The sequence below is a fragment of the Oculina patagonica genome, chromosome 6 (assembly GCF_052425735.1).
Source record: "Oculina patagonica isolate OP01 chromosome 6, crgOcupat, whole genome shotgun sequence".
In the NCBI taxonomy this organism is placed as follows: Eukaryota; Metazoa; Cnidaria; class Anthozoa; order Scleractinia; family Oculinidae; genus Oculina; species Oculina patagonica.
Genome location: NC_135763.1, coordinates 1,735,679 through 1,762,698, shown reverse-complemented (window position 1 = coordinate 1,762,698; position 27,020 = coordinate 1,735,679). Strand labels below are relative to the sequence as shown.

At 39.0% G+C, this 27,020-nt stretch overlaps 3 protein-coding genes across 3 annotated transcripts in view; 1 reads left to right on the top strand and 2 right to left on the bottom strand.

The window, feature by feature from the left end:
- Window positions 1-1,660: 1,660 nt before the first annotated feature.
- LOC144656090 (uncharacterized) lies at window positions 1,661-8,696 on the bottom strand. Its single transcript, XM_078516317.1, has 6 exons — window positions 8,556-8,696; window positions 8,312-8,461; window positions 8,094-8,222; window positions 7,807-7,875; window positions 5,716-5,913; window positions 1,661-3,148 (listed from the first exon to the last, which is right to left on the bottom strand). The coding sequence occupies exons 1-6, from the start codon at window positions 8,605-8,607 to the stop codon at window positions 2,988-2,990; spliced, it is 759 nt and encodes a 252-aa protein (XP_078372443.1). The 5' UTR covers window positions 8,608-8,696; the 3' UTR covers window positions 1,661-2,987.
- Window positions 8,697-8,757: 61 nt separating this feature from the next.
- Window positions 8,758-27,020, top strand: part of LOC144656075 (epithelial cell-transforming sequence 2 oncogene-like) — a 34,875-nt gene continuing 16,612 nt past the window's right edge. Inside the window, exons 1-17 of the mRNA XM_078516297.1 lie at window positions 8,758-9,488; window positions 9,660-9,695; window positions 10,461-10,841; window positions 11,153-11,273; window positions 12,373-12,578; window positions 13,163-13,268; window positions 13,375-13,435; window positions 14,384-14,450; window positions 15,285-15,347; window positions 16,324-16,439; window positions 17,985-18,037; window positions 18,727-18,855; window positions 19,532-19,621; window positions 20,461-20,564; window positions 20,679-20,757; window positions 21,473-21,588; window positions 22,383-22,466. Of these exons, the coding sequence (XP_078372423.1) occupies window positions 9,267-9,488; window positions 9,660-9,695; window positions 10,461-10,841; window positions 11,153-11,273; window positions 12,373-12,578; window positions 13,163-13,268; window positions 13,375-13,435; window positions 14,384-14,450; window positions 15,285-15,347; window positions 16,324-16,439; window positions 17,985-18,037; window positions 18,727-18,855; window positions 19,532-19,621; window positions 20,461-20,564; window positions 20,679-20,757; window positions 21,473-21,588; window positions 22,383-22,466 (2,034 nt within the window). The 5' untranslated portion in view covers window positions 8,758-9,266. The remainder of the gene's footprint in view (window positions 9,489-9,659; window positions 9,696-10,460; window positions 10,842-11,152; window positions 11,274-12,372; window positions 12,579-13,162; window positions 13,269-13,374; window positions 13,436-14,383; window positions 14,451-15,284; window positions 15,348-16,323; window positions 16,440-17,984; window positions 18,038-18,726; window positions 18,856-19,531; window positions 19,622-20,460; window positions 20,565-20,678; window positions 20,758-21,472; window positions 21,589-22,382; window positions 22,467-27,020) is intronic.
- Window positions 22,615-25,789, bottom strand: LOC144656086 (allatostatin-A receptor-like). Its single transcript, XM_078516312.1, has 2 exons — window positions 25,523-25,789; window positions 22,615-24,087 (listed from the first exon to the last, which is right to left on the bottom strand). Exon 2 carries the CDS (start codon window positions 24,076-24,078, stop codon window positions 23,119-23,121), a length of 960 nt encoding a protein of 319 aa, XP_078372438.1. The 5' UTR covers window positions 24,079-24,087; window positions 25,523-25,789; the 3' UTR covers window positions 22,615-23,118.

Sequence of the window (27,020 nt, the reverse complement as noted above, 5' to 3'; positions counted from 1 at the left end):
TGCGGAGGAGGGAGGCCCCTACGCCAGTATGATGCCTACGGACGTTTTAAGGACACCTGTGTCATGTAATTTTTGGACCAACCAACCGTAGCTGTTCACCCCTCGCGGAAATTTTGATCTGACGAAAGTCAAACAACTGAAAGTTACTATAAATCGCCCCACCCCCTGGGACAAGGCAAGGAGTCAAAGCCCTCTCCATAACTGCAATTTTGTCTTGTTGTTGTTTTGTGTTTGAGCTCTGGAGTGTACTTATTTGAAGCATAAGCGACTTGACTCCCACCAACACTTTTAGTACGATTGTGACACTGGCACAAGTTGAAAAGTTTGCGAATTGCGAACACCGCCCAGGCTTCTATCTAGTACAGCTTTGATGACATTTTTCTAAGACAATCTACTTCAGGTTCCCTCTGCTGGTCATGGCCTGAGATCAGGCATGGAAATTTGAGGATAGGAAGGAGTGTTGATGGATATTCTAAATTATTATTCAACAGATGCGCGCGCTGCCCATATATGGTCAAAAAGTTAACGATATGTCATCCGTACATAACAGATATTTAGTAAATAAACCCCTTCAGGCGGCTGGTATATTGGAGGATAATGCCCGAGGCTGAAAGATTGTCGAAAAATGAACAGTTGGCCGAGAAGCGTAGCTTCGAGGGCAACTGTGAAATTTTGAGGACAATCTTTCATCCAAGGGCATTATCCTCCAATATACCAGCAAGCCAGAAAGGGGTTTATTTATTTTATAACCCTCCGATTAATTTCTTCATCGCGCTTTATCGCCAGTAAATTTATAGGAAAAAACCTACGTAATAAACCCGGCGTAACTGTGGTTGAAACAAATGTAAGTTGATTGGTTTACGTAGTTTTATAACTGTAAATTCATTAAAAGTTAGAATTGAATAAGGTGACTTCATTCGTTTGTTTTGTGTTTGCCTACAAAATCGGGCGACGGATATCAAATCGGACGGGGTATATTCGCTGATACCCGTCGTCCGATTTTGTACCACGTGATGCGTTGTGTCCAATGAGCGCGCGCGAAAATTAATCGGTGGGTTATAATCTGCGATATTCGTAGGTTGCGAAGATTAGTCCGAAATCTTGTAAAGCGCTGCATAATTACAGTTTTTCTAGGTGTAAAATGTGTTTCGTTGACAATTTGTTGAATAATAAAACAATAATCCTGCTCAATCTTGCGAAATATCGTCTGATTTTAGCCAACTCGGCCTACGGCCTCGTCGGCTAAGTATCAGGCGATATTCCGCGCGATTTCGCACGATAATTGTTAAATACTTCCAGAGCTCTGCTCCGTTATTGCCTCAATAGCAACCAATGCAAGCAAGGTAGCTTACGCCTGACCCAAACGTTAGTTCAGTTAGTTAGTTCACAGGCTATTTTCCTGGTTCCTAGCCCGAATTTCAGCAGCTTCCATCGTTTCATGTGTGGAATTTAATTCCCAGAAAAAAAAAAAAAAAAAAAAAAAAAAAGAATAGCCGTGTGGTTGGTGGCAAAAGCGATGGCAAAACTGCAGCCTCCCTTTGCTCTGGTACCCTGTCTTGTATTTTATGAGTAAACATGTAAAACAGGTTCTTTTATATCATTCAAAAACCTGAGTGCACATGACACAGGTTAGCAAGAAAACAATAAATAATACACAAGATTAAACAACCGTCGTTTATTTTTCCATCATCCACACCTGTCCTCCGCAGAGGCTTCTGTTGCATTCGCGTTCTAGCTCGCGTGGGAAGCCTGTGGAGAGGGAAAGGTAAGGGTGCGCAGTGTTCGACGGGAAGAAGGGTTTTCCTCCTTCTTACCTCCCCACGTGCGCCCTTCGTTCTTTCATTCCCTCAGAAGCCTCTGCGTTGAAGATATGTTAAGAACAGTAATTACATTTACGTTTGCTTAAAATTAAATATTTTGTACTCTACTGAATGAAATATGGGCGTTGTGATTAATATGTACATTCTGTTTTGGTGTTTCCACTGCAAGTTTGTAGGACTTGGATTGTTGAGTGAACGAACGAATCATAACCAGTGCATGTGAAATCATAAAAATATATATTAATGAACAATTAATTTATATGTACAAGAAACTATAATAAACACTATTCAAAGAATTGAATAAAAACCTATGACGTTAACTGGTACTTTTCAGGGAATGGTTGTAAAGTTTTTATTTGGATACCCCTTGAGGAGGGCCTCTATTTACCTGTGCAAGGACCTTTTAAATGTCAGCAGTCCACAAAATTAAAAAAAAAATGTGGAACTTGTCAACTATGGGAAAGATAGTTTTTTTTTACGCAAATAAACACCATACTGAGGTATATAGGGCTAATGTGCACATTCACATGAGTGTTCAAAATTGACTGGCCACAATCCCTGGCCAATGGTGGCTTCTAAAGTCCTCTTCTCTTAAATCACCTTTGAGGCAATAGTCAAAGGCAGTTCTGCCTGTTAGGTGCTGATTAGGTCATACAGTCAAACCTCTTTTATTAAGGTTTCCATATTACAGAGGTGAAGTTTATAAGAATTTTGGTCCTTTTTGGACCAAGTAAACTGTCCATTATAGAGGGGTGTCCATATTATAGAGGTGTCTGTAAAAAGAAGTTTGACTGTAAATGTAAGATTCAGGAAAACTTTGAATACCTCTAATAGACAATAAATTAAGATTTCCTAAAATCTCACACCTTTTCCCCTTGATTGTACTGTAAGTAAAAAAATTGTGTGCGGCAAACTTTGTCCTATTAAACACTATCTACACCTATAGCTGTATGCCTGTCTGTTGCATAGCAGCTGACTACATCAACAACTACACCTTTCAAAGTACATTTGATTAAGTCTTGAGTTTACACACAAATGTTTATCACACCTTTGCTAATCACACACATACAGTTTTAAACAGTAAAATTTTTCACATATTATTTTACATCTTCATAAATATGATAAAATGTTCTTGCTGATGGCCTTGAGCAGAGAACTGGACACAATCTATGAGAAGAAGTCATCGTCATCATTTTGTTTCCAGTTGTTGCTGTCCTGTTGCTCGCCTGGGGTGTACTGAGCTAAACCCATTGATCTTAGGTGAGCATCATGCATTTTCTTTGCACGGCGTGTTCTTGCTGACATTTCTCTTGTTGAAATTTGAGGAGCTGTAAGTTAAAGAACCACATCAATCACAACTGTAACAAAATTCCAGGCTTTGATTGGTTATCACCAGCCTTTAGCATTAGTTAGTTATTTCACATTGTTGAACAATTTTATTAATTGGTAAAGGTAAAGGTAAAGTCTGTGTCCGAGCCAAGTGGCGCATACAGCCGGAGCTTATCCCGGTTTCCTTAGCATTAAGCGACTAGGAGTATTGCTACTCCCCCCTGGATGGGATGCTAGTCCATCGCAGAATTACCCCCCAGCAGTAAATTCGCCGGTACCCATTTATACACCTGGGTGGAGAGAGGCACTGTGAGAGTAAGGTGTCTTGCCCAAGAACACAACGCAGCGCCCCAGCCAGGCCTCGAACCCGGGCCGTTCGACTCGAAGTTGAGCGCGCTATCCATTAGGCCAACGCGCCTCCCACATTTGTATTAATTGACCACTCAGTAATTTCTACTGAAAGAAAACTCTAAAAATCAGTTTTCAAAATTCCCTGACTTTTCCCTGACCTGATAAAACTGAAATTGCCCTGACAAAATAAATACAAAATGTCACTTAAAGTAGTGGGCCCAGCCTACGTTTCCAAAAACACAACACTAAGATCACATTGAGTTGAAATGTTTCTTCCAGCCATCAGTGATATAAATTCAGAGGTGTTATTAATATTTATTTCATTTTTGTTATACTCCTGGGTGAAGAAAGGTGCAGTGAAAGGAAAGAGTCTTCTCCAAGAACATAACAGCACTCGAACCTGGACCACTTGTTCAGGAGTCCAGCACACCTGAACCTGTAGGCCACTGCATTTCTACACCTTTTGGACAAGTAAAATTGAATTTTTTGGTGAATTTCCTAAGAACACTTACTTACATGTATATGGCAAGCACTGCTTTTGTCAAAATTATAACTACATTTCCATCCCTGAAAACAGTATTTAAAATGACAGTTCAACCCTCCAAGTTAAGACCATTTTAGTCACCATGGCGACTAAAATTTTGGACCTGGCGACTAAATTTGAACCAAGGGCGCCAGCCTGGCGACTAAAATTGAGAGGAATGATTGAAAGTATCAGCTTAATTTGGTGACTAAAATTTTCACTGGCGACCAAAACTTGAGTAGTTGGGGGCAAAAGGCCACTAAGGAAATCAAAGGCTCTTCGAGCAACCTCATGGTAATTTGGTAATTCGATGAAGTGCCGACCTTCGCATTTTTTTCTAAATAAGTGTCCAATAAAGTAATTCAATCTCATTTTATTTGCGTTTGAATGTTTTATTTTTCCACATGAGTTGCGTCATTGATGGTTCGTGCTCTCAGGTTTCGTAGCGCTATTCAGTTTTCACCACAAAAATATTTACCGGTTAGTGTATTACCTTTGATCCTTTTTAGCGTTAAGTAAATTTGTTTTGTGAATATCTGTACTTTTCTGTCAGCACGTATAGCGTTATTTTTGAGCAGCGGATAAAATTCGAGAGAAAGATACGCCCGAGCACTTCGTGTTTCTGCTCGACTCAAAAAGATGAAAAACAGATGACGTGACACGAGGTGACATCACACGAAACAGAAACGTGCTGTGGATTCAAGCTGTGGATGTGGTGTTAACTACAACACGTCACATGGCGAGCGTAATAATTTTTTAACCGTAACTACGTGTAACTCACTCACAGCTGCTATCAGTAATGTCACAATTTCACTTAATTTGCCTTTCAATGTTTTCTTGCGTGAATGGGTCATTGATAGTTTTTTTTCTTCAAATAAGCGTTCAATAATGTGCCTTTGAATGTTTTATTTTTCCATGGGAATTGTGTCATTGATGGTTCGTGCTCTCAGGCTTCGTAGCGCGAATTCTATTTCATCACAAAAGTGTAACCTTTGATCCATTTAGCATTAGGTAAATTTGTTTTGTGGATATGTTTACTTTTCTGTCAGCACGTATAGCGTTATTTTGAGCAGCGAATAAAACTTGAGAAAGATGCGCGTTTCTGCACGACTCAAAAAGATGAAAAACGGATGACGTGACACGAAGATAATGTGACGCGAAACAAAATCGTGCAGCATGAATGTTGTGTTTACAATAAAGACGCGGTAACTGCATGTAGCTTATAGCTGCTATCAGTTATGTCACAATCTCACTTCATTTGCGTTTGAATGTTTTCTTAGGTGAATGGGTCATTGATAGAGTATGCTCTACGGCTTCGTAGAGCGAATTCTATTCTCTTTTATCACCAGAGGATAAGTGTAATTGATCCTCTTTCGATTTGTTTTGTAAAAATTCAACCTTGTTCCCTGAAAGAGAGAGACCCTGCGGAATGAGGTTATAGGATAATTTGTTTTTGATTGACATGTGCTGAATGGCATTTTAAACAACCTTTCTGTCAGCACGTTAATGTATGAATTAATTGCGGTTTAATATCAGAATGGAGTGACGGAAACACGTCACTTCAAGTTCGCGAATCATCACTACACCTCATTACCATTCGGTAAAAAGTAAACTTGGAGGGTTGCAGTTTGACAACGCACATGTGACTATGTTATCCAATAAATAAATAAAAAAATATTATTGACATCATACCTCCAGCCATTCTAAGTTTGTTGTTCAAGAGATTTTTCTTGTGTACCATATCAAATTCATCAGATGGTGACTTCGTGTTTCTTGTGTCTAAAAAGTCATCAGGTTGACTCACTGTTGAAGCGCCTTGAGTACCTGGGCTGAACTTAGGTTTGTCTGAATATGAAAAGTTCCCTCTTGCAATACTCCATGATTTATGATCTGGAAGAAAACAAACAACAGTAATATTACGATAATTTAAAGGTCAAAGAGCTAGCAATTGTATCATCTTGATTGAGGATTACAATAATTATCTAAGTACGGGGGTGCTAGCCATTTAAAAGGAAAAACCAGATGTTCTGGTAGAAAAATCAAATGGTTCACGTCATTTCATTTGGAACATTTGGTTAATTATGGGCCACTGGTTAGTGTGATACACTGTTTGTGTTATTTTATAAATAAGTCTTTGAAGTGAATAAGGGTAGGTTTTTGAGCCTTCTTTTGTCTATAAAGCCAAGTTTATTCGTGAAAATGTTTACGCATAAAATTCCCAAATGGATGGTTTGTGTAAATGGTAAGTACCCCGATCTTTGCTGAAAGTGTCAGAAGAATGATCATTCTCAGCAATAAAAAGTCGATTTTGCAGCTAAAAATTCACTGGCATAGCAAAGTAAATTAGAAAATTATACAGCGGATGCACTTGGCCTCTTAACCAAGGGATTTTTTTTTCTTTTTTACACAACAAAGCCTTAGAATGTTCAGTGCTATTTAAAAGGCTGATAAAATGGATCCTACAAATTATATGCAATGCAATGCTGTTAAGGTACAAAATGTTGAAAAACTAGAGAAACTAGAGTTATCAATCAAAATGTTAAGATTTTGAGCAAGTGACTGAGCAAAATAATTCCAATGCAACAATTTTTTTGGGAGTGTTATTCATTTTACTTGCCCACTGTTTTTAATTAATACCTCAGCCACCAGCTTATACAATTTGCCATTTTCAACAAAATACCCCCCCCCCCCCCCCCCCCCCCCTTCCCCCCCCCCCCCCCCCCCCCCACACCGAATCTACTTGGTTTTATTAGTATTCATTTTATACAAATTTCTGAGGCTCTTTACACATGTAAGTACTATATGTTTTGAAAATGGCTCACAGAAAGTATTGATATTTTAAATGTTATGTAACTTGACAGATTTAATTTCACTTTTAATAAGAAACGCTTGGCAAAATTTCAATTTGTGTATATTGCTAACCCTAATTGTTTTTTTTTTTAAGTATGAGCTCTTGTTTGAGAGAGCAAGAAAAGCTATGGGAACTTTCTAGAGCTGTTTTCAGTTCTCTTCACAAATGTTTCCATTGCTCTATGGAAACTAAAAAAATATAGAAAAATATAGCTTTGAAAATATAGCTTTAAAAAAGGGTTCTTTCGCCCACCAAAGGATACAAAGTACATTTTTCCTATAATGAAACAGGTTACATTATCTATTTGAATGACAGAAAACAATTTACAACCTGAATCTGATAACCAAGTGCCAAATAACAGTTTATTATATACTCACGAAGTAACCAATAAGATCCATGCACTGTAAACTACATAAGTTTCTAAAATTCTGAGTAAATTTTCAGTCTTAAACATTATTAATTTTGTTTTGAGTTGACAAGTTCAGAATTTGCCATGATCCTAAAAATGCAGGTACTGTATAAATTACTGGCACGTAACATGTGAAACTTCACAACATAATTTACAACAAAATTTTAAAATGTGTCAAGACAAAACATCAGTCAACTTCTAGATTAATCCTAATCTCTGCGTTTACACAACACATGCAGTTAAGTTTACATTCTTTAGTTGCCAAAGCAAACAGAACCGTGTGTTACATCTACATGTAATATCTTTAGCGTCCTTGGACACCAAACTTTGTCAAAATTCATTTACACATAACGGCAGCTGAATATGTACAACATATATTACTAATTAATATAAAATCGACTTTCACACAGCCGGTGATAAAAATTGTTTTTCGCAGAAGCCCAATTAAATTAAAAAATGTCACCAGAAACCTTGTCGTTGGTTTAGTATAAAACACTGTTTGAAATGAAAACAATATTCTTACCACTACTTGAGCCATGGAATTCGTCGCTATGTCCTTTGTTTAAAATCGAACCATCTACATCTCCTGTCCCTTAAAAATAAAATTTTGAAAAATTACATGTACTAAGCATGCAAGAACTGTCTGGTAAATAATAATGGCTCAAATTAACCTGGGGTAAGAACAAAACAGTCATTGACAACGGTCACTGAACCCTGAAATTATCATTTCCCAAGAGAAATAAAGAATCCAAGTCCGCAATCTTATGAGCTAATTATTTCGACCAATATTTTACAAAAGTTTATACCTACCGCTCAAACCTCCATGCCTAGAATAATACGAAGGCGTCGATTTGTTTGTGTTTAACACCGTTCCTTTCTTGCTTGCCTGTGTGACCTGAACGTTTTTGCGTATACTCCAGACATCGTCGAGTTCGCAACCTGAGAAAGTGCCGGGATAATACAAAATGAGTAACTAAGCTTACAAACAAAACAGCTTACACACGAAAATCATTACAATCACTTATTACCTGGCGAACTGCGAGTATCCTTAGTTTTCAGAAACTTATTTTTAGGCTGTAGAGCAAGCTCTATTCCATTTTCATGATCGCTATCGCTGTTACCCCAAGGATCAATCTTTTTGTTTTTTCCAGAGTACAGAAATTTACTTGGCCGACCACCTAGAATCAAAAACAGCGCACATTATCGCAAATGCCCAAGAACCGTGGCCTCTGCTGTAGTCGAAAAGTTAAGTGAAAGTAATAACTTTCATACCGTCAAAGTTTTGGTCGTCTGAGTGACCAAATCCCCGTTCTGTGAAGGACATAATTTCTCCTCATCGTGTTCGTAGTGAAGAAGGCATTTATAAAGCGTCGGCAAAATAAAACTTATCTGTGGGATCCAGTCTTTTCGCTAAATGAGCACAGGTAAACCACATCCAACAGGCCACCCAAATCTGCCGTCGAACAGGCGACCGGCCTTCCAAGGTCTTCAGCTTCCAACGAGAAAAAGGATTAGAGGGTTAGAGGGGTATCTTTGCTTTACGTTATAAGTCGCATTTTAGTTTGGTTAAGTTCTCTTTTTTAGGAAAAAAAAACTGTCATATTTTATACCAAAACAATCCTTTCGACCACTCGCGACCAGCTGTCAGCAGAACACTCCCCCTCCAGGGTAGCCTAAGGATCATTATACTTTCCTTGAGGATTACGGGGACTACGACTAGAGGTGAATTTTGGCTTTTAGTTGTATTTCATTTCAGCATTTTTTTACGTATGAAACTAACGGCTCTAACTCGAGCCATTCCGACCATCTGTCTGTAGAAACACTTCCCCTCCAGGGTAGGCAAAGGATTATGTCATTTTCCTTGACAACCCCAGGACGCCGCTTACTTAAAATGTGCGCGCTTTTATAAACAGTTTCGAGAACTGTTTCGAGAACTTCTTGTTTTGTCGTGAAAGCCCCACAAGATCAAAACACTAGGCAGCGATGTCAGGGAGTACACCGCGAAATGGACGGCCAACTTCAGCAAATATCAAGAAAACGCGAAAAACAGAGGCGATCACGACAGAGAATGAAATTGTTGGCGCTCGAGGAAATACAAAACCGCGAATTGCGCCGTCCGTGATAGATCACGGATTTCATACCGATAAATACAAAACTCACTATAGTGCTTGGACACCAGTTATAAACAGTGCTTCAAACAGTAAGGTAAGATAGATTTGCAAAGCTTCAAATTGTAATTGAAATTTTACGGTTGTTTAGCTAATAGAGTGTTTAAACAACCAATTTGAGCCATTGTGTTATGCCAGTTTCACAGTGTGAAAGCACTTGTGCTAATTTCAAGTTTCAATTGTGTGTTCCTGTTCTATTTCTCTGTAGATTTTCGTGGAACGCTTAGATCTGATCGGACACTGGGTAAGGCAAGCACAAATACTACGAATTAACGGGAAAATTTGCAAACCGTACAATTTTTAAGTGTCTAAATTTTAATTGCACTGGGAGTCGTGAACTTATGTCTAATTTATACATCGCAAACTGTAGCCCAAGTTCATGGTCTGTAAGCATTAACCAATCCCTGCGTGGGCTGATGGTAAAATAAATTGGAATTTTTTAAAGTAGGATTTTCTTTGTATTTTACATTGAAATATGAAATAACAGATCTTCACACATCGAAAAATTTGTTTAGAGAACCGGGAGGGTTTTTTTTGGTGGGGGGGGGGGGGGGGGTAATGGGAAGGGGGAAGGACCAACAGGACCCCAAACCGATTTTAGGAAATGGGTGAGACAGGAAGGGACTTTTTTTAAGCATTTATATCTTCGAAAAAATATTTATGTTATTTTAGGTATTATTCTTTCAAACTATACATTTCTTACCTCATATATTCTTAGTGAATGCAGTTCTTATCACAGGTTCTGTAAAAATTGTGAAGAATGAGCTAGGTAAAAATTATTAAAGAGGTCAAAAAAACAAACAGAAAATCCGGTCGAAAGGGGGGTCTAGACCTGGGCTGGAGGGGGGTATACTGACCAGGGAAATTCCTGCAGAGGAGGGGGGCTAACAAGACTGTCATCTGTCAAAGGGGGTGTGGATTTTTTTTGTGAAATAACACATTTAAGATGAAGACTTTTCATAAACCTTAAAAGAGAGATAGTATACAATTTTATATTTTTCATTTGCAGTTCTCTATGTGGACAGATGCCCAACGAAAGAAGTTCCTAACCTTCATCCTTAAGAAATGCACAAAATCACAATTAAGGTTTGTAAATGAAGGCTGGTTTAAGAAGCAACTTCCGATTCACCATTTGGACTATACAACTGTTTTGCCGCGGTTTATATCCACGTACATATTTACTTTTCTGGATCCAAGAAGTCTTTGTCGTGCAGCCCAGGTGTCCTGGCATTGGAAATTTATAAGTGAACAAGATGTGATCTGGATGCCAAAATGTTTACAGTTTGGCTGGTATTTGCCATACACACCAAGCGGCAGAGAGTATGGATGCTGGAAACACCATTACATCATGTGTGCTGGTTCTCTCGATATGGAAGCTCCATCCAGGATGGTAGGTGCTAATTTTCTGTTTATTGATGCTAGAATATGGCTATTTCTGTTGTAATACATGTAATTTTTAAACAGGGAAGACAAATCAAGCCCTCCTCCTACCCTGGAGGAAACTCAAAATTTAAAATAGTAACTAGCGATCAATGCCACTTGGAAGTAGCACTGTCAGTGATAAAAGATTATTTATCAACTGCTCAAGGGTTGTGCTGTGTACATTTTTTTAATTATTTTCTACAGGAAGATCAGTCTTCTATTTCAGGTTTCTGGCTACTAAGTACAAATTAAAACTTGGAAATTTTATTATTTCTATAGGCAGAAACATATGGTCAGTTTGCTGACAGCAGTACTACAAAACTGACACAAGAAAAATACATCAGGCAAAAAGATGCAGAGAAGAAGAGGAGGACCAAAGAGATTATATACTACAGACAAGGTACAGAGACTTCTAATCAATGCAGTATTTATAGCAAAGCTTTGAACTCTCTTCTCTGCCTGGGCAGGGTAACATAAGACATGCAGTGCATGATGGGAAGGAGTTCTAGAAGCCTTTTCCTCCTTCCCACCTTTCCATGTGCACACGTTCTATGATCCCCTCAGTAGCCTTTGCAGAGGAGAGAGAAATTATAAGCCGGATTGTACCTCCTGTTTTTGGCCTGAACAAAAAGGTCAAAGTGTTCTACTCTAGATTGGGAAGTCCAGGTTTGAAACTCACTAGAGTTTGTATGGTTTGTTCTGTACCTCTATCTTATCAGAAGAATATTGTATACTTTTTAGTAAGTAAATAAATTTCTGGGCAACCTGACAAAAATTCTGAAATGAACATGTAACCTGCGATAGTCATAAGCATTCCATCCAGGGAGGTGTACAGTAGCAATTTATTACTCCTTTTAATGCTATAGAAACTGGAGAGATAAGTGCTGGCCTCATTTAGCCATATTAAGGTTCATCTGATTGGGAATGGAACAGACTAAACCCTTTGGAAGGGAGGAAAGGGGAGGGGTAGCTACAGGGAGGAGACTTCCATATAAAGTGATTGGTTTGGAAGCAGAACATTTTGAAAAACCGCCCTAAAAGGGTCAGGAATACACTTTTGGGAGTGAGGCACAAGTTCGGTTTTACCCTCTAGAAGTACTAAATGAATGTACACAAGCATGCCAACAGCCACCTCCTTGACAAAAAAATTGTTTCGTGACTTGCTCTAAAAATTTATTACCTAAGAGGTGTATCAAGTAAACTGAAAATTTAATTTGAAACACCTCAAGCAGTAACCCCAGAAAGAGCACCCACCTCCCCCCCCCCCCCAACCCGGCTGTTGTCCTTACTAACATAAAGTAAGCAATTGACTGTGGGCATCATGTTAAGCTCAGTTTTTCCACTTAAAATCCATTTGATAGCATTTGTATGAAAAAAAGATTCATAAGAACATTACCATTAATTGTGGTAGTACTTGGTGCCAATGGATATTTTACTTCTACCTCACTTTCATCTTTATATCTCCATTTGTTCCCTTCTATTTATATTTTCATTACCAGAAACTCGTCGCCCACCTTGGTTGGACACAGATCCTCAGCCCAGTGACTTGGAGAATGCCAGGAAGGCTTTATTTTATGAACATAACCCAAATCAGCCTCATTCCCCTGACCAACTGAGAGCTCAGAGACTGGGACTGAGTACCAGACCTCCACACAGAAGGTCACGCACTGCTCCCGCGCACATGCGTACAGAGAAAGTGGAAAAGGTAATGAGTACACTCGTCTGAGTGTTATTGAGTGTTCCAACTCTATAACCATTCCCTCTTTTTAATAATGGTTTACACATTTTCGTCCCCAAAGCCACTTGTCCCTTTTAGCAGGCTGAGCCTGTGCTCGAGAAACAAGTGGCTCTGGGGACACAGTTTTATTGAGTACATTTTACCAAAGGGAGTTTCAAATCAAGTCAATCATATCAACTATTTAAAACTCCATTGGTATAACAAAGGGATTTTAAAACGGCTCATTTGATTGGCTTTTCCTTTTGTAAAAAATTCAGCCAATCAAATCATGTGTCCCCAGAGCCACTTAATTGTTTCTCATGATCTTGCACAGGCTCAGCCGGCTAAGAGGGACAAGCAGCTCATGGGACGAGATTGTGGTTAACCAATTAGATGATTTTTGTGGTGATGCTGGTTGTGGTGGTAATAGGGTGGGCAGGTTAACATAAAGACCAAAATTTCTCCATTCCATTCCTGATCCCAAGAATTGGTATCAAAGGTTTTTAAATCAGAGATTTGGAGGATGTACATTTGGAGGACTTATTAATTATTGGAATGTTACGATTTGACAGGTCGGTGAAAATTATGATGTCAATGGAAACATAATTAAAGAAGGCAAAGAACCGTTACATCCTTCAAAGCTGACCCTAACAGAGGCATTAGCAGCTGAATCTGGTGGTAAGTTAAGTCTAGCGTGTGCTGTGTTAATTTGATATTAAATTATGCTAACATGCAGGTATAGTTAGAGTATTTAATCGTGCTTGGTGATTCATTTGTTTTGCAGCTGACGAGACCCTGGTGGAACAATCCTGGCCGAAACCAGCCCCCAGGTCCCCTGTGCGACGGTATGTCTGCTCCGTGCTCCACCGTTTTCAAACACCTTTAGGCAGCTTTTCTTTCTATTTCGGGAAATTTCGTTCATATTGAAATGTTAGTATGGGCAAGGGTAGATAAAACGGTGGGTGAGTGCAAACATATTCCCATTTCCTCAGATAAACGAGTGTTTTTATTTTTTAAATGTTCCGCATCCGAATCAAAGTCGAAGTCCACGACCAAAGTGCTATGGCAAATGGCGCCGACGAGTCCCCACTGATATCGCTATTTTCAAACACGTAGAACTTTTTTAGTAATGCTCCAAAAGACTTAGTAAATCGTCAGGATTACTGATACCGGCAATGTATCAAACTTTGAACTGTGAAAATTAAAACCTATCTTTAAAGTACTTTTCTTGTTTTTTTTTTTGCATATTTCTGTCGTTTGACTGCGGTCAAGCTCCGTGCGCGGTCCAGCGGAAATGAATCACCCGATCTGATTGGTTAAACGAGTCGTCTAGATTTTTCATGTTTGGACCGCATTTTCTAGAGGAATAAAGCTTGTGAAGTCCAGTTTGTAGAAATATTGACTTCCTCTCTGTCCACATGAACAAAACGATGAACTCGGTCAGTATTTATATAGTCAAAAAAGTTTAACAGTTAGACTACGAGCCCGAGTTTTCTTTGAGCGAATTGTCAACGAAGCGCAGCCAAGTTGACTATCGCTCATAGAAAACGAGGGCGATCGTGTTCTAAGGCGAACAGAAAAACACCAAACAGATTCGCAGATTTCCAATAGAACACGGCTAAGTTTTTTCCTAAAATGATACATTTCTGTACCTCTGCGTGGCCCAGCAAAGCCACAAAACAAGAACTTAGACGTCAAAGGAAAAACGCTAAAGATATCAGTTAAGGCGTCGTTGATGTATTCTTCACGTAGAAAAATTCTTGAGAAGTCATCCCTTGTGTTTGTTCTTGCAGACAAGATCTCACTTGTGGTATTCATCCCAGTGCGCATGATTCAATGTTAACAACGAGAAATACGCAGGTAATAAATATACTTCTATCTTCAATTGTTTTATTCTTCGTTTTGATTTCCATCAGTTCCTCTTGGAACAATTTTGTTTAAGTCGTATATTGTGCGAAAAAAAAATCGAATCTGAAATCTCAGGTTGACACTTAATGTTCCTATTACAGTCGAAGCTCTCTTAACGGACACTCTCGTAAGCGGACAGCTCTACTTACGGCCGCCTTGTTTGAAATCCCGTTTTACGCTCCCATACAAACTCTGTATTTTTACATTCTCGTAAGCGGACATTCCCGTAAGCGGCCGCGGACACTTTCTGAGATAACGACTTAGACTTTTTGTTGTTTTTAAGCTCCCGTAAGCGGACATCCCAAAGAAAGTCCTTTTAACAACCTTTGTAACTTGTTTTTATCAATCAACTTCACATCGCCGTTCGTCACAATGATTTTACAGTAATTACAGTACCATATTTCAGTGTTTGTTTTGTCGTTATCCACGTCCGTTCGGTTTTTGTTAGCTGGGCAAGCTCCCGTAAGCGGCCATCTATCCCGTACACCTCTAGTGGTCGCTTACGAGAACCATTCTCGTAAGCGGCCAGCTCCAGTTACGGACACTTTTTTCGCGTCCCGAGGGTGTCCGCTTACGAGAGCTTCGACTGTAATTGTATTTTTTGTAGGTGTTTGGCGTAATCATTTCATGCTTCATCGTTTTGTAATTCTAAATAAATGATTAAAGAATACACCGTTAATACGGGCACTGTGCAATTGCGAATATTGAAAACTTATTGCGTTGTTTTGCCACACATCGCACAATGTGCGTTGTAAGCTTTTTACTTTTATTCTTTTTTACCTGTAGGAACTTGGGAGCCTCACTAGTCCAGCCGTGATATTTATCTCGTCTGAAATCCCAGCAGCTGAGGTGAGAATTTCCGGCATGCAGCAATTGGGTTTGAGCAATATTTAACAGTTCTTTGTCAATAACATCAATTTAGTTTGTACCTCGTTGATATACCTTATTATAGGAATGTAGGAACATAACGAAGCATTTAATTAACGCGAATTCTCGTGTGGTGTGTGCTTAAATGCAGTTTATTAACGCGAATTTGTTGCGTAGTAATTTTAATAGCAAGCTGCGCTATTAAAAAGACAAAACAACAACGTCCAACAACAGAACTTGAGGTTTAATTCTGATAAACCATACACAACAAAGATATTTAAACAGACCAGATAGTGAATAGTATTCAATGAATGGGTCCAGGATGGAATACATCCCGTCCTGGCCGCCTCTGTTATCCCTGCAGCTTTGACTGAGAAGTAGATGATGTGTTAACATAACTTACCCGGAGACAAAGTTGTCTTAAAATAACAATGCTGTAAAATAGTGTGATTTTAATTAACAATGAAGTAAATTAAGGTACATGAAATTAACGCAAATTTTTGAAATTCGTGTTAATTACATGTATCGTTAATTTCCTATATTAAGGTAACATGGCAATGTTTGTCAAATTTACCGTAGTGTATTTTATGTCAAATATTCGACCCGCATTAAATATCAAAACCCAAAAACCATCCTTTTGGCGTTGCAGATGCCTATTTAGCTAATATGGGGGCAGTACTATAGTGTCAGTAAACTTTATCCACCTGCCGTTGTACCAGCCTTGCAATCAATCTAGTTTTACAACACTTAGAGTGACGTCTGGTACGGCAGCAGACAAGCCAAGTAGTTTTATTCATCGTTGCGTGGTCCCCTGCATCCAAACTGTTTTTATAGGGAAGTAGCACGTCCCATTTCCCCCAAGAAAATTCAGATTGGTAAAAAGTTTGGCTTGTGTTTAACCACGATATCGTCTAGATATAGCCGTATTTCGTGTCTGATTTGTTTTTCTTTATGTTAGCTGTTATTAGAAGCTGTATCGTTTGGTGTCATAGCAATTCCGTATGAGTATGAAGGCACAACACTGGACGCCTTGATGGAAAAGTTAAGACTGGCTCTGCACGGGAGACAAGCCAAGTAAGAATTTTCTTGTGATTATGAACAGTAAACTGATCGGAGAACTTAAGACGGAATCCACTAGGAAGTCGAGTAATATTTATAAAAGTTGGACAAAAATCAAGTACCAGGATAATTTAAATCCTATTGCGTTATTTCCTACCCTTAATAAAAGGTAAAGATGTAAGTAATTATCCGTGATAACACCAACAACAATTTCTTATCAGAGCCTGAGAAAATGAATTTCAAAGTTCACAAGCTATAGGCAAAATCTCACGTGTAGCCATTTTGTAAATTCGTCTTAAGCGATTCAGTGGAATTCAGCGGAACTTCGAAACTTGTTTTCGATGTTTGGTGTTGTTAGAAAAGATTTCTTTTGATAAGATATTTGAAGCAGTAACAAAAAAGTTTGCAATAAGGTGGAAAAATTCTGGTACAACAATTTGTTATCAGAGTCTGAGAAAATGATATTCAAAGTTCACAAGCTATGGGCAAAAGCTCACATCTTTTAAGCGATTCATAGGAATTCAGTGGAACTTCGAAATTTGTTTTCGATGTTTGGTGTTGTTAGAAAAGATTTCTTTCGATAAAATATTTGAAGTAGTAACAAAAAAGCTTGCAATCGGGTGAAAATAGTTTTGATACATAATTTTGTCCAATAACTACTCGAAGTCCTGGCGGATTTCTTCTTAAATATTATTATTACAAACCTAAGTAAAGGGACGTTTCTCTAATGTCGCGTGGGATTCAACCCGAAACATTCCATATTGATGACGTAGCTCTACAGACATCCGTGCAGTGTCTCTGATTGGTTGTTATTTTCGCGCGAAAGTTTAAAACCGAGAAATAACCAATCAGAGAATTACACGGATCTTTGTAGAGCTACGTCATCAGTGTGAAAATTTTTCGGGTCAGGGGCCTGTTTCTCGAAAGCTCCGAAAACATTTCGAGCCCGTAAAGCCATTTTATATTATCTGTATTTTGAAAACAGAGAAGTGTTTAAGGCTAAAAGTTTTTATGAAGGAAACTTCTGTTCATATGAAAAATATCACGTAATTAAACAGCTCTGTAGTTATAAGGTTTGAGATTTTGCTATGGCTTTTCGGGTGCGAAAACTTTAGGGGACCTTCGACAAACGGGCCCCAGATCTCAGACGTCACTTGAGCGGGAACGAGCTCGCGAGGAGAAACGTTTGCTCACTTATGCCTAACAAATTCTTTTTGATATTACGGTGCGAATCTATATCTGAGTATTGTCTGAGCATGTCGTTTAGGTAAGTGACTTTGCTAGTAAATTATGGCGTGGCTACATGTAGACAACCTGAAGGAAAACTTTTAGAGATTTCGCTATTGTTTTGCCGAATTTTGACCTCCTGAAGGGGAACGCTATAGAAGTGGTTGGAAGTTTGCTCAATACTATTTTTGCGCTGCTAATGCATGTTGTTTAATTGAAGAATAAATGTATTTGTATCAAACATGGAGGGCAATTTTTTTTAGAAACGCAATTCGAGTCTGAAATTAGTATGCTATCCCTTATGACGTATTTGTTTGTTTCAAATTCTCACAGGAGCATTGGTGTGTTTGCCTGGGGAGATTCTGGCACTGTACGTCTTGTAAAAGGTCAGTAATGCTTGCAGCTTCATCTCGACAACCAAATTCCTAAACCGGCAGTGCGGTCTTCAGCAAATATATCTTGTAAGAAGCACTTGAAAGGTTTTCGATATAAACTCAGTCAGGTGTACATATTCTGTTTTCTGCTAATCTTCGTAAAACACTTCAAGGTTTTCTTAATTTCCTCAACATTGAGGGATCGTCCAGTGAAAAACCTATTTTGTACTGTTCTGTTTCTTTAATCAGAATCCGTACGGCCCTCGCAGGCACTTAAAGGCATCTAAAAAGAGTTTTGATGCGTAGCACTCAATAGTTACAATAAATGTTCAATAAGTGTTTTTGGAGTGCAAAGATAGTTTTTTTTTAAACAGACGTTTCGGGGAAACCCCTTCATCAGTGTAAATATGATTTAAAAAAAAAACTATCTTTGCACTCCAAAAACACTTATTGAACATTTACTTAAAGGCATCTGTACGCTTTCCATTAGTCATTAACAACGTAAATTTAAGATGTGCTGTCAGTAAGATCATTCACAGAACTTTCTTTAGAGTAGTGTTATGGATTAAATTCTGGAGAAAACGCCCATGTTTCTTCACAACTTGATGGAAACTTGCAGATTGCCGACTCACATGTTTTTAATGGTTTTCATCTAAGAATATTCCACTTCTCCAGTTTGCGTAATAGCCTTTTGTTTGCAGGTCAAACGCTGTCAGGAGAGACGATAAACGAGCCGAGTATGCGACATTTCTGGGAAACTGTGACAACCAGTGTTACAGCGCGAGAATCAGGAGGCCATGTGGACATCTTTGTTCCTTTGGTAGAAACAGGTAAAGTGTACAACCCGAAAATTAGGGGTGGAAGAGAAGTCGTTATTATGTGCGTAAAAGACAGGTAGCTCCCCTGAGCCTGTTACAGCCTCTTTATGTTTACTCTCCGTCATGAAAGGCTTGAATTAGTTTGCCATCTTTCCTGGCCAGGATAAGTAGAGGCAGTGTAGCAGAGTGGGGAAGGGCATAAATTGGTTCAAACCTTCATCACGAATTGAACTCTTCGGCTGCGCTTTGTAACTAGGATAATATCCATTAGAATAATTACTTAGTTTATGCTTTATTACCAATACTTGCAGTGAAAGCCTCAAGGGAGAAGCGATGACGTAATGATAAGTCCGCTGGACTCCGGATCAAGCGGTCCGGGTTCGAACCCTGACCGGGGCCACTGTGTTGTGTTCCTGGGGAAAACAGTTAATACTCTCACAGTGCATCTCTCCACCAAGGTGTATAATGCTGGGCTAGCCCTGCGATGGACTAAGATCCCATCCAGGGAGGAGTAGAAATACTCCTAGTCGCTACGGAAATTGGGATGAGCTCCGGCCTGATGGGCCGCTTGGCTCGAACGCAGACGTAACATTACCCAGCCGCAATAAGCACTGCGGTGCTAAGTAACCTCATACTTAAATTAAGTCATTTAGGAATAGTAAACGACGTTTCCCCTGTCTTTATTTAGAACAAGGCATGGATCTTTTGGTGCAACTGGGCCTGTTGACGGACATGCAGTTTTCATGTCCAACCGGAATGACAGGATCGTTTGCTAGAGGTGATGCTATTTCTGACTAATGTACTGTTAAGTGTTGTCACAACACGAGTGGGATTATTTCGGAATTTTTACAAGCGATTTGAAATGCAAAATTGACACTATGTATATCGTAATTGTGTGTTCTTGGTATTTATTAGTCCACGCAAACAAATTATGTTGGCTGAAAGCGCAAATTATATCCTATACACTAAAAAGCGTGTTCTTTTCCTCGTTTTTCACAACATGTCGTCTTGCGTTGTGCTTAAAGCGGCCGTAGTTTTTACTTGGCTGTTGAATATAACGGTTACTGTGTTTTTAGGCCCTGTCCACAGGTATCCGTTTTCTTTTGAAAACGGTTTGTTTCCTTCCTTTTCGCCCGTGCACACGAAAACGCTAATATCGCTGTCGGAGCATGTGCATTTACCAGTAAAATAAGCCCGCAAGACAACAAGTGGCGTTATCGTTTTAAAAAGTTCCGTTTTCAGCAAAGGTTTTCACCGTCCACTCGCGGATACACGAAAACGGAGAGCATTGCGTTTTCCGTCAACGGATACGTGTGGACGAAAGGCGAACAGCAAAGAAAAAGTTTCGTTTGCAAACGGAAACGGATACGTGTGGACGGCGCGTAATCTTTTTTCTATGTTTTGTGTTTGGTTAGAAAACTCGTGCTGCATGTTCTAACCACTGGCTGGCAATGAAACAAAACAATCAGGAGCAAACCCACCCGCACTGGTTTTGTTTTGGTGCTACGGCCGCACTCTTTTCAAAAAGTATTGAAAAAGTCACTTGCACGATGCAGCTCATGTCAGAATGTAAGTTGTTCTTCTGCTTGTTATTTTCGATTTCCGGCTCTTCCACAGTTGAAAGTGAGTGGCTGTTTGTACCTAACAGTGGTTCTCCTCCGTCTCTGTATTTCAATCCGACAAAACTTGGAGCTTGGTCAAGCACAGTGGATTACATTGAGGTATGTCAGTTTGAAGATTTTTTTTTTTTACAGTAGCAGTATATCAACACTCGCTACCATTTCTTACACAGTTTTAGGCATAATTCTTAGTTTGCTTACTTTTTTGTTTTGTAGGAATGCGTTGATGTTGTAAAAAAGAATCTCAACTGTTTCTTTAGTGAAGAACAAAGGAATCTGGCCAAGCGTCTTGTTGGTAAGTTGCTGTGAAAGGGAAGTATTTCCATTAGTATTTTGTCAATTAGTAAATGCTTTCTAATGATATCTCTGTTTAAAGGGCGTATTGACTGCTCCTCGTCCCCGCGCTCGCTCCCTCCCTCGCGCTTCTCCGCCTCCCCCCGTGGGGGCAGTATTGACTGAACTACAGATAACAGTACGGTTGTATAAAAATCACATGAATGATTAATAACAATGCTTGTTACAAAGCGGGGTTACGGACGCGTTACGGACTTGCTGACAAGGAAACCAATTTGAATTTTGTAAAGGCGCCACTGGTCGCCGCTATCAGTTCAGTTTTTATCTCAACTCGCCCTCCACCTGACCCATAAAATGTGCTTGATTCACTGTCGGGATGCTCAGTGGTTTGCTATGTCCCGAAAATGTACTTAAATTTCCGTTGTTTCGGGTCATCTTAGACTTTCTCAAAGTCGTTCTCTTCTCGTTTCCGGTGGTAGTTGCCCCGGAACTCACGCGTTTCGCACTCTGTGAGCTTGACTTGTAGGCAAGTCCAGGGTCATCCAAGACAATCATGTAATGAGAAACGTACATGTAACACTTTCTTTTTCCTAGGTGTTGGTCCGTGTTGAACCCACGACCTCCCTCTCTGCGCCCTTGCACCTTTTTGAACTAAGCTAACCAGGCAGAGGTTATTTGCGACAGCGTTATACATTTTTTTTATGTCATCGTTTCAGGGCAAATCACGTTTGAAGCCTTAGGAATGTGCGAGGTGTACAGAGTGTCGGAGATTGCCTCTGTTCTGGTGGATGCAGTCATCTCTTTGGGAAAGGACAATGCATCCAAAAATTGGGTAAAGACAGTAGAATTTTCTCCAGACTGTTCTAATTAAGTGAAAATAATTAGTGTACATTTTAGTTTAGTTTAGAACAACCACTTGCTCTCTGAAATGCAATGTTCCCTTTAAAAATGAACGCCTGTTTATCTGTTTAAGGTGGCTTGTCATAGTTTAGATATTCCCGTCTTTGGCATTCTATTGCTGCTACACCTGTAATGTTGAAGTATAACTTTCAAAACATCCTTGTAAAGGTTTAACTAATAAACAAATTGGAGTCACTGTGACGTCAAAATTCGTTGCCATGGCAACTAAAAAGTGGTCAAACATACGGTATTTTTGACCGTTTAAGGCTAATTACTCTAAAACTGGACGGTGAAAGTTTTTGTTTTTCAAGTATTTTTGTCTAGAGGACAAAAGAAACGATCTGATAATATTTTAGAAAATTCTTTCAGAAATTTTCAGAGCCACCAAATCAAAGCGCCCCCAGGCCACAGGGGGGCCGGTGCCCTCAGGACCACTCTGGGCCCGGTGCGACCAGCGGGAGTATGCTCTTTCCTCAGCTCCCACCATCCCGGAACACGCCTCCCTAAGAATCCCTAGTCTTCGGCAAAGCGCAAGCTGCCCCAGGCTTGTTTTCGAAAAATGTTACAGTTTATTATTGTGTAAGCCTTCAAAAACTCTTTACATCCTCGGCTCCCTGTACATCAAATTTTAACTGAGCATTATTCTGGAAGTGTAGGGTATGAAGTTCTCATAGTAAATGTTTTTTGTTTATGATTATGATTTTGTTCTCGCTCTTTTCACACCAGAGTGACCCTGTGAAGGGACTTATTGATTGTCTGCAGAGACATGGACACAAAGATACGAGATTAAAGAAAGTTCGCAAAACAATGGTAAGACAATGCTGTGTTGTTTATGTAAGCTTTCCTTACAGGTTAACAAATTAACTAACAGAAACTTTAAAAACTTTCAAGACATATACATGTAATGGACAGAAACTTTAAAGACATATGCATGTCATGGACGATAAAAAAAAAGAAATGCAAGTTTTCTCGAAATATTAATTCCTTTCTCGGATTGATATTTATTTTTAGTTAATTTCGGGAATGTCTTTGTACATCAAGAGAATATCGTGTTGATTTTCTGTATTCTATATTCAATCGGGGAAACAAGTGCCAGTTGATGGCGACATCATTTCTCCGAGAAGTGACTGAGCCCGCGGTTTCCGTACCAGAAGTTGCTAAGCAACATGACGAATTTGTACGCGCGATTGCTTTCGGAGTACTCGTGAGCGCTCGCACCAGTTTTTGATTGGATGAAATAATCGGAAACTCTTCTAGTGCTTCAACGAAGATTTGCCAAAACCGGCACTTTTTCGGCACTTATATTGTATTCTTACCTAGTTATCCAAATTTACAAGTCGGCAGTTATCTAATGTTAATGTCACGCAGTTATTCAAGTATGTTCCTTTCAATGTCACGTACGGTGATCTTAAAATGTAACACATTTACAAAGTTCTTTCAGAAATCTCATAGCTTGAAGGCATTATCCACAATAAACGCAAAATATTACACTCAACAAAATCATTTTAAATTCCCTTCTGAAAGGCCTGTTCATGCCTGCATACATCACAGGGTTTATTAAACTGCTGATGTTGTATGCGTAAGGCACAAGCATCGAGATTTCCCTCGGGATCGTCCCGAGACTGACCCGTATCACCATAATTATCACTGCTATGGGAATCCAGAGGATAGCAAAGGCCAGCACAATAGCGTACATCATCTTTGTAATCTTCACTTCTCTCATCTTCATCACAGCCTCTCCATTTTCTGAGGCTTCGTCGACCTGGCCGTCGCCGTTTTCATTCTGCGCGTCTCGTGGAAGTATTCGTTTTATAGCTCGAGAAACTCTGCTGTAGCATACAGCTGCTATCAACAAAGAAATCGTGGTGAAGGTCCCATGGATAGCCATGGCGTAATTTGTTATCTTGTGCTTTAACGAAAGAACGCAAACAGCGGAACTAGGCAAAAAAGCGAACTCTGCAGCCCCAAAAGCAAAAGGTAACAGGGTCACCAAGGCGACGAGCAACCACAGGCAGACCACTATTACAATGGACGTTTTTGGCGCGAAGATTTTTTTGAACAGCTCAGGCTTGGTAACCCGGATGTATCTGTTAATGGCCGTGAGGGACATGGTGCTAGTAGAGACGTGCATCAGGAAAATAACGGAAAATCCGCAAACGAAGCAGCCCGAGTTCCCAAACTGCCATTTACCGGTGTAAAGGGTGACCGCCACAAACATGTTATTGGTGACAAAGCTAAGAATGTCGCTAATCGCAAGAGCAATGATGTACACGGGTGTGAATTTTCTTAAGAGTGGATTTCGTAAAAAGGCGACAAACACCAAGATGTTTCCTAGGAAACCAGCCATGGCTAAAATTGACCAGGAAATAGATTCCAAAGTGACTCGAGCGAGGCTGCGAGGAGGAAGTTCAAATGACGACATTCTCGAAATCTGCAAAGGAAATGAAGTGAAGTATGTTTGTTAACCACACACAAAATTGTTATTTTATTATTAACTTCCCTGTTCAAGAATACGTAGCTCTTTAAAGGCGTTTTTAAGCGTTGGTAATAACCTTTAATCCCAGTTTGACTGCGGATGTTTAGAATGATCGGCATAAGAAGATTTGCTATTTTGGTGGTAGAAAAATACGAATATAATTGGGCATTTTTAGACTTTAAAAGACGCATTTTCACTTGTTCGTCTGGTGAAAATTGATTTTGCTTCTAATAATTTGCTGTGTTGAGGTCCGAATGCAGTTTATCTAAGGCTAAATACGTTGCAAGCGTTCATTCACTGTCGCGCGGTTTCTTTGTGGCATCCATTTATCCAATAAGATCAGTTTTATTCAAAGACCGTTTATAGTTCCAAAAGAAGACTAAAACATTCGGGATTAAAAGGGCGGATATCATTTTCGTTTAAAGCACACTCCAGGACGTGCATCAACACTATATACAATTTTCTACTGCAACGTTTATCACAGATATGTGTGGAAAATTATAAAATGAAAAAAGGAAAGTAATTTTAGCAGAAAAGAGTTCCTTTATTAATTTATTTGAAACCTCCGCATCACAAGCGAAAGGCATGACAGAGTTGACATTAACTCAGAACTCCTCATTAAGGGCGAATTTCAAATAAACTGTTTTTGTATATTTTTCATCCTCATTGTGGCTCTTTGCTGATAGCGACAAAGAAGGCAAAAATAGTGTAATCGCCGACAGCCTCATTTTACATATATTTTCATGAAGAACATTTAAATTCTGGCCGTCAAATCTATCAAAAAAGGCTTACAAATCTAGCAAGAAACTTCATGATGAAATAAGTAGCTATTCAGATTTCATTTTGTGAAAATGTAAATGACATGCATCGTCAAGTGTTCTTAAAGCTTTCAATTCATCACCAAGATTGAATGAAACGCCGACTGCTTATGCGCATTATGTAAGGATTTAATGAGAGATTTTCTATGCACGTTCTAGAGATTTAAAATCTTCTGGGATTACAATGTGATTATTTCCAGCTTCAGGGGTTACTTTTTTTGCGCGCAGTAATTAGATTTATACCCAACTCCTTGCTACGTTTTTTAAACAGTGCGCCATAACAGTAAGTGTTTTATTCAAACTGAAGAAGGTTTTGCTCCGTTAATGTCCTAGTTAAATCGTGAAATAGCAGTGACACCATATACAATTCAAGAACTGATTCTTACTATTACTCGATATTTAAAACGAAATGCAATTGGTTAAACTTGGTATGTCTGTAAATTAAGGTTTCTTTTTCACTCATGTATCTGTTAAAAGGCGCAAGTGCTTTTACCAGTAGTTTAAATAAATTTAAAACTTGTGAACTACGTCGAAATGGCTACGATTTTTATAGAATAATTTTAACCACTTACCACGCTTGCTAAATCTGTGGATAGCTTTGTTGGGATCCCAAAGGCAGAATTGGGCCTGTGTTTTTGCGTACTAGAGATCAAAGAGTTGACTCCATCTATCTTTGTCTGTGTCTGTAAAGACGGCAAGAAAACTGTTTATGCTGAGCAGTTTGGGCTTGGTACATGCTGTGACGAGATCCAATCACATCCGTGCTTTAGAACATGTTTGTGAAATCTGATAGGTTGAACTTCTGATGTCGGAAACATCGATTCCTGGATATACGTTGTGTTCACATAAACTACCAAAGTTAAACGTACAAAACTGCATGCCGCGTTCACATTAACTTAACATGTTCATGTTTAGTTTAGCTAAGTTGAACAGTTAAAAAACCAGTTGAAAAATCTGGAAGCGTGTATAATTAAACAGTTTTACCGTATTAAAGCTCGCACTTGTAGTTTCCGTGACTATCATTTCAATAAACCTTATTATAAAAAAAATTAACGATACATGTGAAAGCGTTCACTATAAGCATTTAACCAGAACGTTTTTAAATTCGCGTTAATTTTATTACGCGTAAATTTTGTTCGCGTTGGTAAATTGCTTCGTTATATTCCTGTAATAAGGTAAAGACCTTAGTAGGCATCTTTTATGAGGTTGAAGCTTCTAGAATTGAAAATCAGTTTTAGTTTCAGGGTTTCCGGCGTTTATACACATACTGTATTTATTCAATTAAGCGCCCTGAGGGTCTATTAAATATTTGATCTTGAGAGTGGGTGCTTATACGAGGTGGGCGCATATTAAATTTTCACCATTTTCAGCAAGTAGTAAGTTTATTTTGCAACAAAACCACAAATAATAACAAAATGTGAAGATGTACCTAAGCAGAATTTAACTGTGCATTAAAAGTTTTCTGTAAAATACTAAGAAAACTCGATCTTGGGGAAAGTCTCTTAGATTATTTTCAATCTCATTGTACAACAATCAATACTCCTCTTGTGCACTTCATTTTTTTTTTTTTTTGGGGGGGGGGGGGGCTTGGGATTGATAATGATAATGATTAAAAGGTTCTTATTGCGTTAGAAGTGCCTACTAGTCGAGCTTACAGAGCGCGAAATGATACTACTACCAAACCCGAAACGAGAAGCGAACGACTTTGAGAAAGTCTAGGTAGGCGCTTATTCGAGGTTGGGCGCTTAATCAAATAAATACGGTACGCATACACAGTCCTGGCAGCTTTATTCAAGAGTTAACCATTTAACCTTAAGCCTTGAACCCAAATATGAATGTAAATATAAAGAATAATCAATTATAAGCTGTGAAATAATAATAGATTTGAGCAACATACAAAAGATGTACTTCATTTTCAGATTCAGACATTCAGAGAAAACAGGCGTGTGTTGTGTTTACTAAAAATAAACGCTAAAAAGAAATCTGGGATTAAGGTTAAATTGCCATGTGGCAAGTTCAACTGTAAATTGTGCAAAAATAAAAAATAAAACTTTTTCAAGGTGAGTACCA